Source organism: Athene noctua, chromosome 12 (assembly GCF_965140245.1).
Source record: "Athene noctua chromosome 12, bAthNoc1.hap1.1, whole genome shotgun sequence".
In the NCBI taxonomy this organism is placed as follows: domain Eukaryota; kingdom Metazoa; phylum Chordata; class Aves; order Strigiformes; family Strigidae; genus Athene; species Athene noctua.
Genome location: NC_134048.1, coordinates 12,239,078 through 12,256,520, shown reverse-complemented (window position 1 = coordinate 12,256,520; position 17,443 = coordinate 12,239,078). Strand labels below are relative to the sequence as shown.

The 17,443-nt window shown below is 57.1% G+C and overlaps 1 protein-coding gene across 1 annotated transcript in view; it reads left to right on the top strand.

Moving 5' to 3' along the window:
- Positions 1-15,680: 15,680 nt before the first annotated feature.
- PPARGC1B (PPARG coactivator 1 beta) overlaps positions 15,681-17,443 on the top strand; it is a 53,935-nt gene continuing 52,172 nt past the window's right edge. The window contains exon 1 of the mRNA XM_074916166.1: positions 15,681-15,772. Coding sequence (XP_074772267.1) covers positions 15,689-15,772 — 84 coding nt within the window. The 5' untranslated portion in view covers positions 15,681-15,688. The remainder of the gene's footprint in view (positions 15,773-17,443) is intronic.

The following is a 17,443-nucleotide window of genomic DNA, read 5'->3' as shown; positions in this document are numbered from 1 at the left end:
GTCAGAGCACATCCCTGCAGCCAGACCTTGCTGTCCAAGCACATCCCTGCAGCTGGACCCCACCATCAGAGCACATTCCCGCAGCCAGATCCTGCCATCTCTGGGCTGCCTCCAGGCCCCTGCATGGGGGATGAAGCTGGAACATCCCCAGGCGCCAAGCTGAGGCTGGGCAGGCAGATGGCACACAGCCAGGGAGGGGAGCATCCTGCTGGGAGCTGCTCTTTCTTCAGTGTAACCTTATAACCCGCACCCCCCGCCGCCGCCTGCCCTGGCTGCAGCTCGGCCCAGTGCCACCAGTCGGGGGGAGGCTTTATGCCACTGGGAAGCCAGCCTGGCCCTGACGTGACATGAGTCAGCTGGAGTGGCTGGGCAACGCTACCCACCACGAATAGCTCAGCCAGCATGCCAGCCCCCTGCACCATGTGCCCCTGCCCCACCATGCCCCAGGGGGTCTCCAGACAGGGATACCCAGAGCCAATGGTCCCAGGGTGATGCACCCTTTTCCTTGGGGCTTCCTTGGCCCCATGGCATGAGGGGCTTCATCTGCCTGGCAACAAAAGGCAGATTCCTGTGGGTTCATCCTGTCCCGAAGGTCACTCTGCTAGCCAGAAAATGTCCTGGGGCTTTCCAGAGATCACAGGAGTTAAGGAGTGAGTGTGGTGGGGAGGAGGTGCAGAGCACCCTCCTGCCTTCCTGCCAGCTCCTGTGACACTCGCCCTTTCCCACTGCCCAGCCTGGCAAAGGGGACAGACACCCACGGCACAGCTCTCCTTCTGTGACCCTCGTGCCTGTGTCCTCAGGGTGGCTGCGCCTGGTTGTTGCAGTGGTACTTGAGACTGCAAAGGCTTCCCAAATACAACTGTTGGTCTGTCTTTGGGATGCTGGTTTCCCCCCAGGATGAGAAGGCAGCACAGCTCTGGAGCACAGCTCTGCTCCTCTCTCTGTGGGTGAGCAGATGGCTTCCCCTGCCTGGATGGGCTCGCCGCCCCAGGGAGAAGCTGTGTGTGTGATCCCTGCGTGCCACCAGGCACTGCCACCACCCCCTGCCTCAGCTGGAGCTGCCGTGGCCGGTCCTGCTCCTGAGCCAGAAGCTTCCTCCCCAGTCTGAGCCCTGCAGCTGCAGCCCCGGGCCCAGGTTTCCCTCATTATTCAGGGTGGGCTAAAGGGGCTGTTGAGTCCCAGGCAGCCAGGCCCTGTGGTCTGTAGGCACCGTGGCTCAGCTTCCTCAGCCAGTTCCCAGCTCAGCTGGCTGCTTGCTGGAGGCACGGCCCTGCTGGTCCATGTGCTGTGGCGCTGAGGAGATCCCAAAGGCAGCTTTATGTGCAGGTGGGAGGTGGGGATGGAGAAGAGGGAAGCGTAATACTGACTTCTGCAGATGGACTCAGCTGTCACGACACAGTGGGGGTAGCACATCCCTCTTCTGCACAGGCCCTTTCAAATAGGCCACCAATTCAGCATCAAGAGCTGTTTCAAAGACCTCTCCTCACATTAGGCACCAGAGGCAGAAAGGCTGCCTGATTCCCACCTCACCGCCCCGCTGCCCGGAGCCATCCCATCTGCTAGAGAAAACCCAGGCACTGGGAGCAGCCGGGCAAGTGGCACTCTAACCCAGGAGCATTCCCAAGCCCTCCTTCATTAGCATTCCTCCTCTCCCAGCCTGCACAGCCTGTTCCCAACGCCCCGAGTGTTAATTGAATTACTTCCCCCAGAACTGCTGCAGCTTCGGGGACTCGAGCATCTGCATACACCACGGGCAGCCTGCTCGGCACTGGCTCAGCCCCTCCCCATGCTCCCCGCTTTCCTCACGGGATGAGACAGCTGCACGGGGAAAAAACGGATCTGGCAATGGCAAGTCCAGGTTGATGTGAAGGTGCAAATGGCCTGACTGCAAAGACTCACGAACAAAGGGAATGGAGTCAAGTGTAAATCAGAAGCCCCAAGGGCCATGTGAGCCCCCCAGTAAGGTCTGCAAGTGTTCAGCAGAATGTAGGGCTGGGAAACGTCCTGCTGTTGCTAAAGCCATCGCTATGCCCACAGTCCATCGAGCCTCAATCCGAGGCTGTTGCTGCATCTCTACCCAGAGGAGGTGATTTGTTGGTCTAAAATTTGCCTCCTTTGGGCTGCGCTGGACTATGGCTTCAAGTTGCAGACACAAACCCCCTTTGTGTGCCCAACCCACATCCTGGCTGGGATTTACCTAAAACAGCCCTGGGGAGGAACATCTGGGCGGGGATGGGGAGAGGGGTGAGGGAAGAAGGCTGCCTGGTGTTTGTTTTTACTAATGAAGCCCCATAATCAAATCATTTCAATTTTAATTGTAAAGCCAGCAGGCAGATTTCTGTCTCCAGATGGGACGTGATAGGAATAGCTGAAGGCTGGGCACGTTCTGCGGCTCACCTTAATACATGGAGCAAGACCAATGGGAGCAGTCCTGGGGAGGCTCCCACCTTGCCTCTGAAGAGCCTGGTCCCTGAGGGGTGTGGGGACGGTACAAGCCCTCTTGGCATCATTCAAAAAAAAGGACTGAGGAAAAAAACCTAGGGAAAGAGAGGTTCCTTCACCCCGAGCCACTCCTGGGTGGAAGTGGGGGCACATCCAGCCATGGTGCCAGCAGAGCCTGGGGCTGTGAAGCTGAACCACAGCCTTGGAGCACCAGGCCAGCGAACTTGCAACCTGCCTGCACCAGCCTGGGACCTTGTCTGGTCCAAACCCCCCACGCCTGGGGGCAGAGGACACCAGAATCCTTGGGGATGGTGGCTTTCCTAAGCAGTTGGTAGGCAACATGGGGCTTGAGCTGTGGTCAGCCCTGAAGCGTCTCCTGCTTCTTTGACGCGGGTAAGCTAACCCCAGGGAGGATGTGCTGCCACCGTACCCGGATCTGAGCAGAGGAGGCTGCTTTCATCTCCTGGCTCTGTCAGGATGCGTGAAATCTATTTGTGCCTTCCACTTACTGTCTCATTTTTTGGGTGTTTGGACTTTGGAAAAAGAGAAAAATAAAGAAACTGGGTCATTTTCTATTTATTTGGAAGAACTAAGATGTTAGCCCTCCAGCTGCAGAGAGCTCTGCTCACATCTCTGTGGGACAGAAAGAACTTGGAAGCAAGAGATGGGGGAGAGGAGAACCCTCCTCCCCACCAAAGAAAATGTGTGGTTTGCCCAGTTTCTTGTTTAGGCTAGGGGGACACTTGCTGGGGGGGAGTGGGGTGGAACTGTTTGTTTCTCGTGATGGAGAAATGCAGCCAGGAGGGGCTGGGTTGCTCTGGGACTGATTAACTCCCCCAGATTGGGGGTATTCCCTGCTGCCTGACAGGCCTCAGCAATCATCCAGGGACAAGGGATGGCTAGACAGGTTCCAGCTGGAGGTGTCAGGGGCAGAATGTCTCCTTTTCTCCCCACCAGAGAGGTTTATTCCTCCCAGAAGAGCACAAGGTCAGAGGTCTGGAGTGGTACAGCATGATCCAGGCAGGTCATGCCAAGTATAAAGTACCTAGTGCTCTTGTTACTGTGATTGCCATAGCCATAATGGGGCAGAGCCCACCTCTTATCAGGGATGGTTGTTTCTGCTTTCAGCTTCACGGGGTGCTGCCCTCCCCATGCCTGCAGTTGTGCTCCCAGTGCCAACAGCATTTCTGGAATCCCCTGGAAGGGACCCAGGCAGGGAGGGGGACGCCGGGCACTGAGCAGCCAGCAGCATCCCTCTGGCCAGGCCTCTTTGCTCTTATCTGGTCTCCCTTTTCGTGCTTGAGTCATCAAAGACAAGAGCATCAAATCAGAAATAAAGTCATTAACTCACTAAGCAAATATAGATGAAAATCCTCACTTTATTTTTTGAAATCGGAGCCCTTGCTTCTCAGGGCTTTAACTGGTGACTTCCCTCCTCCAGCCTTCCCATGGCCTGGTCTGTTCCAGCCCCATGCACGTCCTGAGAGTGAGGAGAGGGGAGACACAGGCACCCGTCGGTTTGGCCCACAGCAGCCCATGCACTTGCCATCAATGTGGCACCCCAGCAGGGATGGAGGGAGCCCCATGCTTCTTGTAGTCCCTTGCTGATGGGCTCCAGCTATATGAAACCTCAGTGGCTCTCCCAGCCGGGGCTCAGGTGTGCTGGGCACATCCAGTGGGAGCAACGTGTCCCTCTCCTCCCCCTGCAGCACCCATCCCTGCTGCCATCATGCACCCTCTGCCTGGGGCTGGGTGCATCCCTGGCAGCTCGTGCCTCCCACATGGCTGCAGCTCGCTCATCCCCATCCCAGCCGATCTGTGCCGATCTGTGATTTCACTCATCTTCCTCTTTTTTTTTTTTTTTTTACCATGTACAAATGGGAATTAAATTGAGGCCACTAAACTCATTCGCGCTCGCAGCCGTAATGGGATTGCAGGAAGCGTTTCACCACCAGCTCTTCACAGCAGCTGCCTGTCTCTGGCTGGAAAACGGCAGCATGCTCACTCCTGCTGCCAGTGCCTGGCATGCCCCTGCCTGCTCCCTGCCTGCTCCCTGCCTGCTCCCTTGTGCCAGCAGCCGGCACAGGAAAGTAGGGCTAGGGTTAAACCTAACTAGACCAGAACACATGTGAGCAATTTCTGTCTCGTGCAAGCATGCTAGAGGCCAAAAGGCACCTCTCAGCTCCTGTGTGGCGTCCCGTGGCTACGCCTGGCCCAAAGTCTCATGGCACTGGGTTTACCCAGGGTCTCAGGGGTGCATGCTTGTCTGCACCCCTGCCCCGGGGAGCTGGGTGTGCTTCGGCACGGGGGCCAGTTCTCCCACTGGAGCAGTGTGGTGCGTTGCCAGAGGCAGGCTGGCCGCTGCAGTGTGGCTCAGCCTCTGAGGCTGAGGCACCATCACGAGGAAATGGGAATGAGCCAGAGCCAGGGAGGCAGCCATGGGGCACCCGTAACCGGCTCAGGGGCTGGGGGTGCTGGTGAGCACACAGGGCTCCTGCCACAGGGTGAGCACCCGGCCAGCCCTGCATGACCCACCGCACCGGGGCAGAGAGGAGGCACCATGGGGAGCTGAAGCCCTGGTGGGTGCAGACCCCTGAGAAAGGAGTAGCCCTCAGCTACCATCCCCCCAGGGATGACCACTTATTTTTAGCATAAAAATAAGAGAAGGTGGAGGAGGGATGCTGGGAGACCCACTCCCCTACCACCCAGGGAAAAAGCCCCCAGAAGTGCCTGTGGACAGCAAAGGAGAGCAGGCATGAGTGTGCTGGGAGGGAACAGCTGCTGGGAATTTAAATGACTGCCTGTGAATGCTGGTTTTGTTTTGTCCCAGCCATGGCTGCACTCTGCTCCGGCCAGGCAGCATTCACATACAGCCACTCACAGGGCTCGTGTCTGCAAATAAAGCAGGTTTGGAAAACTCGGGGAGAAACTGAGCTTGAGAGGAGCACTGGTGCAGCACCCTGCCCCTGCCTGGCCCTTCGAAAAGCCACGACCCCATGGGAGAAACCAGCAGAGCCAGCTAGATCGGGCAGAGCTGCAGCAGCAGGGCTGTGCAGGACATGGGCTGGGCTTTCCCCGAGGCCTCTGGTAAAGCTTTATTCCCGTCTGCCAGAAGGAAGAGAGATGGAAGGAGAAGGGATGCTCAGGAAGCGAGCGAGGTGAGCTTCCTGCTCGCTTCCCGCACGCTTCCAGCTCGCTTCCTGCTCACCCTGCCTGATGGGACACTGCCGTGGGGCTGGGAGCAGAGGCAGACTTTTCCAGGGACAACCTCGGGGTGAAGATTTCAGCTTGGGACATGAAACGCTGCCCCGTGACCTACCATGGCTCCCTGGGCAAATGGAGATGCCGTTGGTCACTGTGATTTATGGTCTCAGCCATGCACTGACTTGACACATGGATCCATGCCCTGAAAATTTAGTTTAGTATGGATAAACAAGACTTCTTGTTATTGTTGCTAATGTGGTACCAGTGCATTGCAACACTGATATTTTAATAATGCATAGTTATTTTAATGAAGGGGCTTAACAAACTATTTCACTTTCCAACATTTGTATATGTCATATTTGCTCATTTATTCTTATAATAAATGAAATTAAAGTTATGAAACATTTAGAAAATAACAAGTATACATAAGAAGTGCACTTGTGTATTAAAAAAAAATGCAGGCACTGCTTTTCCTGGCACAGAGGCTGCCTGCAGGCATGTGCTGCCGGATGTTTCCTCCTCTGCCCATGTGGTTACACAGGCTGGAGGGGAGCACAGCCGGGCATTGCCAGTCCCCCATTCCCAGGGATGCTGACAGTTGTGACAACCACTGCATTTTTATTTTTATCATCCCGACAATGTCGCTGTTTAGATCATCTTTTATTAAAAATAAATAACGCTTTTAAAATTAAGCTGGCACTGGGGCACCAAACTGTGACAAAGGCCAGGGACGCAGCTCTGAGGATGATTAATGTGATTTTTCCAGAAAAAAAATAGCAGTCCTCCCATGTTGAGGGCTCTGCTGGGGGGTGCAGGAAGGACGAAGGAGCTTGGTGCCGCTTGTAGCCCAGTGGTTTGTCTACAGAGGGCACAGCCCACGCTCGTGAGAGGTCTGACTGTGGTCTCACGCTCTCCTCAGGCCAGGCTTTGGTGAGCACGTGTCAGGCAAAGGCAGGAGGTTGAGGCACGGAGCCCTCCCAGCCCCTTCGTAGGTCCTGGCCCTGTATCTATCCCGCCTTTGGCAGTTATCCCCATGTCTGTCTCCAGCAGACCCATCTACCTGAGCTCAGCTGGGTGATGAACACAGCTCATCTTCAGGCTAGTTAAACAGGACATACAGTGTACCCTGAGAAGTAGAGTACGGGATCCCTGGCCTTCAGTGATGTCATATATCCATCGTTTCACCACGCTGCACAGGCTCAGAGTGGCCCATGCCAGGCACATCTGTATCACATATGGAGGCTTCCCCTGTATTGCAGCCTCTGGGTGAAGCAGTGCCCTGGGAAAACTGATGAAGGTTGTGCAAGGCCGGGCTTGCTTCCCCTGGGCAGACTCAGCCTGCTCGGGCTTCCCAGGAGGGTGCATCCCATCCACCCCAGCACAGATGCATTTTGCTGCACAGAGCACTGGTGCAATGGTATAGCTGCCTCCACTTGTGGCCATAGAGGCTGGGCTGCAGCTGCTGCCCTGTTGTGACAATGCCAGTTGCAAAACCCCTGTAGCGAGTGAGGCTTGTGGCTGGAGCTTGTCCAAGAAGTGCTCACCGCCTAAGCTTTCCTCCGCTTCCTGATCACAGCAACCAGAGGGAAAAGTAATGAGCAAAGTCTTAGGCAAACATTTTGGGAATCAAAAAATCTCACTCTGAGCGCGGTTTGGCTTAACAGCTTGATGGGGGATGGTGCACACTCAGTGTACAGATCGGGAGCAGAGATGCTGCCCCACTGAGCTTGCAGTTATCTGCTCCGGCAGGGAAGGGAGAAGGCGCTGCCGCACATTGCTTTGCTCCTTTTATCCTGGTCCCTCCCTTGTCTTTCCAGGCCAGAGCATTTTCCGAACTCTGCTTTATCCCATCCCTGCTGCTTCGTTTCTAGTGCTACCAGCATCGCTAATAATAACAGCTCTAAATTCTCCTTGCCTGGCACTTAGTCGGTGGCAATGGGCGCAGTGCAGCACCGTTGCATCTCTCTGCACCTCCCCTTGGTCTACGTCTCTGTGTGCGCCCTTAAATACATAAAATGTGTGGGCAGTCACACACCACTCCCTCCTCCCCCAGTTGTGCAATTCGGGTGTTTGGATGCAATATCCAACCCCCTGGCTCTTTGCTTACGGGAATATCATGCCCATCCCTGTGGCAGGCAGAGTAGCTAGGCAGCTGTATTCCTTACCTCTCGAAGGAGCTGGGAGTGCAGAGAGAGAGCTGGAAATAGCCCCGGCTGACACAGATACCTGTGCAAAACAGCAGGGGCCTGCACTTGCCTTGGTAATTGCATACTGCATGGCGATGAGTCACCCGCAGCCCCGCTCCGGCGGGCAGCACGCGCCCTCCCTGCCTCCTGCTGCATGGTGCGGACAGGATTCACCATGCTCAACTTGGTACCGTTAGTCTGGGAAAGTGCTGCGCCCCTGCCCCACCCCGGGAAGTGGGGCCCAAAGCACAGGCGGTGAGCAGCATGGGTAGCAGGGAAAGGATGGGAATGAGAGCATCTCGCAGCTTTTTAAGCTCTCGAGATGCTTTCAAGTGCCAGGAAGATTGTGTGAGCTGTGATTTTGCTGCATTATTTCTGTTGCTAGCCATCTCGGCATGGGGAGCTTCTGTGTGCAGAGTAACTGCTTGCAGTAAGCAGGCATTCACACACCCTCCGGTCTGGGGGGGAGGCTGAGCCCCGCACCTGACATCACCTGCAAAGGACCAGGGACCACCCTGGGACCAGCCCTCAGCACTTCCCAGGACAGGGACCCAGAGCCTCTGAGATGGGCCCCCCTTTTCTCAGCCACTGGTACATCTGTAATTGAAGTAGCTGGGGAAGGAAGCGATGTGTCAGCTCACCCTGAACTTCTGGGCCACGGCCAGAGGGCCCCACCAGCAGAGCTCTCCATCCTCCTCCTCAACCTCCTCTCCATGGCGGGGGGCTCGGGAGCTGCCTCACTGCTGGCAATTGCACTGTCAGGAAGAGATTAATAAATAATTAGCCGGCAAACTTCCATCGGGGAGCTTTGTTTCTTCTCCTCCAGTGGTGCTGCCTGTTCAGAGAGTGAAAACCAGGGGAGAGCGGCTGCCTCGGGGGCAGAGGGCCCGGAGGGGGTGGCATTTTCCCTGCCAGGCTGGCAGCTCCCTGGGCTCCTCTGCAGCTGACTTCACATATCAAAGGGACACGAGATAGGAGTAGGGATAGGTAAAATCAATGAGAACCTATTTGGCGGGATAAAAGAGAGTAGTTTTATTTATAGTGCTGGCTGGAGCTGAAGTGTCTCCTGCCCAGGGATGTGCTCCGAGGTGCTGAGGAACAGCAGAGCGGTGTCTGCGCAGGGCCGGGAGATGCGCCACTGTCTGCTCCCCCAGCAGCCCGGCCTCCAGCCCACCGAGCCCATGGCCCCGTCCCCAAAGTACTGCGGGCAGCTCCGCTCGCCAGGCTGGCAAGGGAGGAGGAAATGCCTGCAGAGTGGTTTCTGCTCTAATGCCAGTGCCTGCAGTCAGGGGGAACTGGGAGCTGACAACCAGCCCCTTCCCACCGCTGGTGCCTGGGCTGGGGGTGCAGTAGCTGGGGACAGTGACAGCCAGTCACTGTGCTGGGGGATGCTTGGAGGTGAGGAGGGCAGGAGTGGTGTGGAGGGGCTGCTGCAGGATGGGGGCCTGGGAACAGACAGAACCAGCCTGGCTGGTGATTTCCCTGGGCTGGGAGCCATGAGGCGAGGAGATGCCCATGGATGTCCCTGCCAGCAAAGGCTGCTTGAAGAACAGCAAGTCCTCGCTCAGCAGTGCTCGGGATCCAGTGTCTCCCTTTGCTGCTTGGCCCTTTGGCCAGCTCTGCTGATGCAGGGGGATTGGGACCTGCTCGGGTGATCACGTCATGTCTCCAGGAGGAGACAGTTAAAAAGAAAGAGGAAGACAAAACAGTGATGGCAGCACCCAGACTCTCAGCAGCCCCTAGGGAAAGGCAGGAGGAGTCGCCCTGCTTGAGGCCAGGCTCAGCAGAGGAAGATGAGGTCAGTCTGGGTCTTGGCCAGCCTCGCCCCTGTGCCTTGCTCCTCACGAGGAGTAGAGCAGGGGAATGTCTGGCAGCAGGTTGATGAGGATGGAGGAAACAACCCAGCTCTGGGTGCTGTCCTGCCGGGCAGGAAAGGGAGGCCAAGCAGCACCACCAGGACCAGAGGCAGCCTGACAGGTAGGGACAAGGCAAGCAGGTCGGTGAGGAGACAGCGGGGTGACACCGATGGGCTATGACAGACACCATCAATGCAGTGTGAGACCTGCCAGTGGCACAGTGTGGCAGGGAAGCTGAATTCAGCCAGAGCAAAAGAGTAAACACGAGGGACATGTGCTGTGTGGAGCAGCTCCCTTTGGTCCACACACGCTGATGGCTGGGCAGTGCCAGTGTGCCAGGCTGCCTCTGGGGCAGCATGTGGGGACACCGCCCATGAAACAGCAAGGGGAAAGCTCGGGTCTCCATGATGTGATGTCAGGCAGTGCAGAAAGAGTGGTGTAGAGTCTCTGACAAAGGGTTTCTTCCCCCACATAAAGTGAGGTACAGGGTGAGCAGAGTCCCCCAGGCTGCTGCTGGGCTCTTGGCCCCAGGCAGAAAGGGCCGGCTGGCCCGGCTGCACCAGGACAGCCCGGGGAGCAGGACAGGCTGCTTCAGCTGCTGCGGGTGTGCTGCTTCCCGCGGACAAATGAGTCACTGAAAACGCCATAAGGAGTCAATGGGCATCCTGGTCTCCTTGCTCAGCCCACACAGCTGGTGGGCAGCATGAGCCACCGCGTAGGAGCCTTCCCTACCCTCTGCTGCGCTGCCTGGCCTCTGCTGCTTGCTCCGGGAAATTCCCATCTGTCTCAATAGCTCATCCACAACCCCCTTCTTACTCCTTTGCCACCACATTTCCCTCTTCATAGGTTTCCTCTGCAATAACTACATGGCTTTAGCTCCACAGGGTGTACAAGGCTGCAGCTTTGGAGAGAGAGGAGCAGGGTGCAGAATCGGGCAGGCTGGAGCCCTGTACAGCATCAAGCTGCGTGTGTGCATCCCCCAGCCCTCAGTGCCAGCTGCGGGCTCCTTTGCCTGAGCCATAGCAGCCCAAGTGCCTGTCTCTGCTCCAGGGAAAGAGATCTGCAGCAAGCTGAGTTTGGTGGCACAGGGTGAGGAGGGACCCTCTGCCAGATGCATTCCAGAGAGGGGACTGGGGGGGTCTCTGCCACTGCACAGGCAGATATGGTGCCCGTGTGTGCCTGCCAGCAGGGCTTTGCTGGGACAGTGGAGCATCATTCTCTGAGGATGCCCAGGGATGCTGGAGCAGGAACAGCAACCTCTGAATAAGCACAGACACCATCCCCACTCCCTGGACAAGGTGGAGCTCAGAGCCAGGAGTCCAGCCACCGCACGCTTGTCCTCTGAAGCCACTCTTTTGTTTCCCAGATCCCTTCTGGCCCAAGAGGCCACATCCTCAGCCCTGTGGCAAAAAGAACGTCAGCCTGAGAGCAGAGGGGCAGTTTCCACCCAGGCTTGTGGGGAGCGAAGGGACCATGTTGCCCAGCAGTTCATTTCCAGAGGTTCACTCCTTGCTGACCATTAAGCATCACAGAGCCCTCATGTCACAAACTGAGGAGGAGGCAGGAGCTCCCAGGTGAACACGGCTGATCAGGAGCCACTGGACACAGAAAGTGTGGAGGAAAAGTGACGCTAGGTCCCTGCGCTTGGTGACTTCAGATGAAAGACAAGGCTGAGCTGAGTGCCGCGTGGGGCTGAGGGGAAAGCAAAGCAGAGCTTGTAGAGAGGAGCCAAGCAGAGAAACTTAGTGAAATCCAGGGGCATAGCCCTGCTAACCACTGCTGCCCCTGGGGAGTGGGACATCCAATTAGCAGCCCACATGGATGAAGACTGCCTTAAGGGAAGACTTTGGAAGAGCCTTGGGGGCACCTTCCCCCTTGGCCACCCTTAGCTTATCCAACTGCCAGCTCAGAGAGACACGGACAGCTCAGAGCCCCCTTCCCCTGGGTCTCCAGTAAGAGTGGCCACCGGCGTGGCCATCCTGGCCACCATGCAAATTCCCCCCAAGACTGCGTTTAACTTTAGTGCCAAGGAGAGGGTGTCACAAAGTGGGGGGGCTGGCAAAGACCCACCAGAGGCTGGGGATGTTGTAACTCGAAGGAGCCCCATTTGCTGCTGCCTCTCACTGCCTGTGCTGCCTGGTTCTTAGAACATTTTCCCATCCACAAACAGGGGCAGCTGCAACATGAAACCGAAGGCGGGAGTTTGCACAGCGCGGGGTGTCTCCTGTCCAGCCACCGTTCATTGGCTCCTGCCCCTGTCCCACATTTGGCCTTTGGTAGGCTAAGGGTACCTTCAAACCCTGTCCCCTCCTGACCGCTGACCTAATGACATTACTCGCTCTCTGCGGTTTTGAAAGGACATTTACAGACTTTTCCTGTTATATTTTACCTTGGTAATACTATCCACGGACCCTCTGGCCCTAGCATCATGTTGCTGTGGCTGGCTGCAGCGCCGGCGCAGTGCCACAGAGCGCTCTGGCTTAGCCAGGGCTGGCAGGTGAGGGGTGGGCACGGGGGGCTTATTTCTGCCTGACTGTGGCTGACATCTTCTTTGAGCTCATAAATGATCAGCAGAAGCTCAATCTCTGGCAGCTCTCCTGCTCACAAAGCTCAGGTTCTGGGTTAGGAGGAAAGCCCTGAGCTGTTAGGGAAACTGCATGGTCACTCTGTGTGCAGACAGAGAAGGGTGTGTTCACACGGGGAATATAACGTCCCGTTCACACCATTGCACTGCAGTGGATCAGACGCCCTTTCTACCCACTGTGGGTATTTCTGAGGCTGCCACATGACTGACTTCTAAGGAGGTGGAGACAATACCAGCTATAACATCTTGTCCTCCTTTGCCACTCTCCTGGTGCTTTCGAAGCCCTTTTTATAAGCATTATTCAACCAATCCCCCCAGAAGCTCCAGGGCACAGGGAAGTGGTATTTTATAGGTGAAAGAACCCAAAAGGCACAGAAAATGCTTTGACTGTGCAAAAGTCCAGAGCAGTCAGGAGCAGAAGTTGGAGCATGTTAACACTGACTTGCAGCCACGTGAGCAACTGTACTTAGCCCTCTGGGATCCCACTGAAACCCAGAAGTAGCAGCAAGTCCACCTCTCTGAGATGTCCCTGTTTTGCTCTGTGTCTGCTGTCCTCTGGCACCCTCTCAGCACGAGGGCAGCCTGACACCAGCATCCCATCCAGTTTTGCCCTCTTGGCTGAAAGAAGCTCTAACCTGTCACTGTTCAGAGGAGAAATGAGGCAGTGCAGGCCAGCCTTTGCTTTCCTCATGCTCCTGGGTGCCTCTGGGGTGCTGGCCGAGCCACGCCGTGAGGGTGGGTGGGTGCCCTGCAGGCTGCCGACAGCTGGGGACTGGGTAGGGCTCATCTTCTTGGGTTAGAAAGCAAGGAGGGAGGAACTGTGCTTGCACACACCACAGAAGGGAAAAGGTATTTCTGAAACACATGGCTATGCATAACTTGATTTTAGAACAACCGTTCACAAGCAATTCCCATAAACGGTTACTTCCTATTTGAGTACAACTGGTATAAAGGAAATCACGAGATACTCAAGTGAGAACCTTGCCTTTTGTGCAACAAATTCCTCACAGAAGACTACTTTTATGGTGAGGACTTCAAGTCCTGCTTTTTCCCCTGACGGGGCAAACATTCCTCCCGTGCTCAGCTCACCTCTTCTTTCCGTAGTGTTCAGCACTTGCATCTCCTGTAAAGGAGGGACTGGGGAAGGGAATGCACTCCAGATCCCCAGCCAGCAGGGCCAGCTGGGAGTTGAGTCTTGGTCTGCAAGGAATTGCACATGCCCCAGAGCAAGGCAGTTTCCTTCTCCGGGCCCTTCCGACGCAGTCTGGCAGTGCTGTGCTCTGGGCTGTGCCTGCTGTGAGCTACAGCTGTGCATCCTAGAAGTGGCGATTCTGGGCCCAGACCTCCCACCCACGGCAAGAAAAGTTTCATTGCTGGCCAAGCAGCTTGAAAAGCACCTTGGGTAACTGTTTCAGCACTTCATAGCAGCAATTAGTAATAAAGTGCCACAGCAATGAGGAAGATTTGGCAGCAGCTTCTCTCTCACTTTGTCCCATCCCAGCAGCTGAGCCGCCCCTGACCTCAGCTCTCGTCAGCCTTATAACACACACTGTCTGACAACATCTTTTGGTGCAAGGCTCAGGATCATCAGGGAAAATCCAATGTTACTACATTGGTGTTCACAGCATGTCCTGAACCAAAGGGAGGATGGAGGGTATTAAAGAGCAGCTGGAAACAGCTCTCCCTTTGAAACAAAAGCAAGGCAGCAAGCTTGTCCCACCACAGGAAGAAGCACCTTCTCTTTACCCATCCGAGCCTGATGCACAGCTCTCCACCAAGAGCACTCCACATCGTTTCACTTCATCAGCCATTTACACTGATACTGAAGGCCCATCTGAGCCATCTGAGGGGATCTGAGGAGCTGGAGCCATTAGACTAGAGGTGTTGCCACTCGGTTGGTTGTGTATCAGCTAATTCAGGCTGCAGTGCCAAGCCCTGCTCTTTCCCATGTAATTGGGTAAGCAAATAGAACATTCATGAGATTTTTGGTCCCGTCATTAATTATTTCTGAAAGGGCTTTTAGCATATGCCTCAAAACCCCAGACAGAAAAATGACGTGCATGACATCAAGATGCTCGCAGCAACAGTGGGATGAGCACTGAGATGAAAACGAGGGAAAACTGAAGATCTTTTCCTCTTTGTTACTCTTTGTTCTCAGCCACCTGGCCCCACTCCAGTGCAGGTCCACCAAACCTGGAAGTGACACTTGGCCCAACACGCTGCACTCAGGGTTGATATATCTCAACATGGGGTGATCTAGGGACTGTTGAATGGTGCCTGGTGATGCTGAGTGCCCCCACTTTTAAAGGGATGGCACCTTAAGGTGTGCATGGCACTGCTTAAAGCAGGTGTCCTGGGTGAGCACATGTCCTGCAGGAAGGTCCTTGTGCCCCACATGTGGCTGCAAGCTCCATGGGGCACTCTGCAACCATGGGTGTCCCTCTCACCAAGCCTAGATGTGACCCTCAGCCCAACACACTGCACTCAGGGTTTATATATCTCAACTCGGTATGATCTAGGGACTGTTGAGCAGCACCCAGCGATGCCAGCAGCACCCCAGGTTCCCTCACTTTTAAGGGCTGGCATTTCCAAGGTGTGCACAGTGGTGCTTGAAGTGGGTGCCCTGGGTGGGTGCATATCCCACAGGAAGGTGTTGGTGCCCCACGCATGGCTGCAAGCCCAGGGGGTCACTCTGTGACTGCAGATGTGTGTCCCCCCAACCCACCAAGCCTGGATGTGACCCCAGCCCGACACACTGCTCTCAGGGTTTATGCACCTCAACGTGGGGTGACCTAGGGACCGTTGAGCAGTGCCCAGTGATGCTGGGTGACGCCACTTTTAAGGGATGGCACTCTAAGGTGCGCAAAGTGGTGCCTAAAGTGGGTGCTCTGAGTGGGTGTGTGTCCCACGGGAAGGTGCTTGTGCCCCACACGTGTCTGCCAGCCCAACGAGGCACCCTGCAACGGTGGGTGAACCCCCACCGAGCCTGGATGTGACCCTCAGCCCGACGCCCTGCGCTCAGACCTCATATACCCCAACTCGGGGTGACCTAGGGACTGCCGGGTGGCACCCAGCGATGCTGGCAGCCCCCCGGGTGCCCCCACTTTTAAGGGCTGTCACTTGTAAGGTGTGCCCGGCGGTGCTTAAAGCGGGTCCCCCGCGTGGACACGCGTCCCGCGGGCAGCTGCGTGAGCCCGGCGCGTGGCCGCGAGCCCCACGGGGCACTCCGCACCGCGGGTGTCCCCCCGGCCCTGCTCCCTCCACCCCCCGCTCCGCCGCCCTCCCCGGCTCCCGCAGCCGGCGGGCGGGGGCTGCGGGCGGCTCCGCCCCGCCGGCCGCCCGGCTCCCCGCCGCCGCCGCCGCCGCCGCGCCTGCTGCATGCTCGGTGCCGCCTCAGCCCCAGCCGGAGGTGGAAGATGGCGGAGCCGGGGCCGGATTGCAGCTCTCTGCTCGACGAGGATCTTTCCTCCTTCGTCTTCAGTTACCTCGCTGACAGCCAGGTAGGGAGGGCGGTGGAAGGGCTCTGCTGTCCGGCTCCCCAGCGCGGTGCAGCTGGCGGGGAGGGGGGGCGAAGCCGGCAGACCCCCCCCAGCTCCTTCCCGGGGCACATGGGGGAAGAGCCGGTTCGCTCACCCCGCCTCCGGAGGGTGCGGGGACCGGCTCTTCCCCGCGGGGCCCGGAGGATCTGCGGGGGTCCCGTTTGCTCCACGGATGTGCGGAGGGGGAAATACGGGGAGGGGGGACGCGCGGAAGCCCGCGGCCGCCGGGGCTCTCTCCGCGCCCCTCCCCGCGGCTTCGGGGCGGCCCCGGCGCGGCAGCAACCCCGCAGCCCCGCCGGCGCTTTCAGCACCACTCGCACGTGGACTCCCGCCCCCCCCCCCCCCCCCAAGCTTCTGCAGAGAATTGGGGGGGGGGGGGGGGAGAAGTTGGTGGGCTGATCGGTTTGGGCACACACACCCCGCTTTGCAACAGCCCCCCCCCGCTGCAAAGATGGGGAGGGGGCCGCCGCGGTGCAGGGCGGCGGGGGGGGCTCCGCAGGGGGCTGCGCGGTGGGGGCTGATAAGAGCCGGGCGGTGGGATGAGTCATGCCGAGCGTCAGTTACACGCATACGGGCTGGGATCTTGGGGGATGGAGGTTTGGGAAGGGGGGGCTGGCGGGGAGAGGGGTCTCGGTGCTGCGAGTCAGCGGCTCCAAAATCTGGATGGGCTCCCTTTTGGACGGAGCTGGGTATTAAAATCAGATTAAGGCTCCTTGGCAGCTCCCGCACGGTCACGAGAGCGAGCCGTGCTGGCTATAGGGCTTGCATGCTTTTCCATTTTGGGGGGTGGAAGAGAGGCGCTATACAATAAGCCGGGCAGTAGCAAGAGCCGTGACTGATGTGGAGCACAACCGCGCATTTCGCAGTCGGATTGATGAGGCTGGTGCAAGTGGGAAGAGTTTTCTGTAGTTATATATCATCCCTCCAGCCCTTCACTTTCATAACCATAGATTACAAAATAGCTTCGATTGTGAAGCTAGCACATTCATCCCAACCCTTGCTCTCTCACCAGTTTAGCTCCGGGATTGCAAACAGCAGGAGTGTGTGCGGGGGGAACAGGAACTAATCCTGCTGTTTGGGTTCAAAACAAATAAGGTCTCAAGACTTGGTAAATCAGATTTGCCCCTGGTGCATGTGCCAGACAGAACCAGGCAGGTCTTGCCACCAGCCGGCTTGCTGTAGCCCCGGTGCCTCTCCTCGCACACACCAGCTCCAGCGCGCTCCGGCATGGCATGGGACCCGGGCAGCGTGCTGGGGGCAGCGCAGGGGCAGGCGGCAGCTCCGGCTGCTAACGAAGAGCTGCTGACAGGTTGATTCCAGTGGAAGGGTCAGGAAGGGTGAGAAGTGGGTCGAGAAGATTTTGTAAGCGGTTTGTGTTTTCTGATTTGGACGGATTTATTATTGCTGAGGGAACCGTCAGCTAGAGAGGAGGAGGCTGGTTGTGTGGGATGCCATCCCTAGGAAGTATGGCAGAAAGGCTGCAGCTCTCACCAGCCCCATCGCTCCCTGGGCAGGTGAAAGTTCCTGGCTCCTATTCCCTGCAATAACCTGCCTGTTCTCCACGTGCTTAACATGAAATGAAAAGCTTGTGTGATTGCAGCACACATCTGAAGGCTTGGGGGTTTTTTGCCT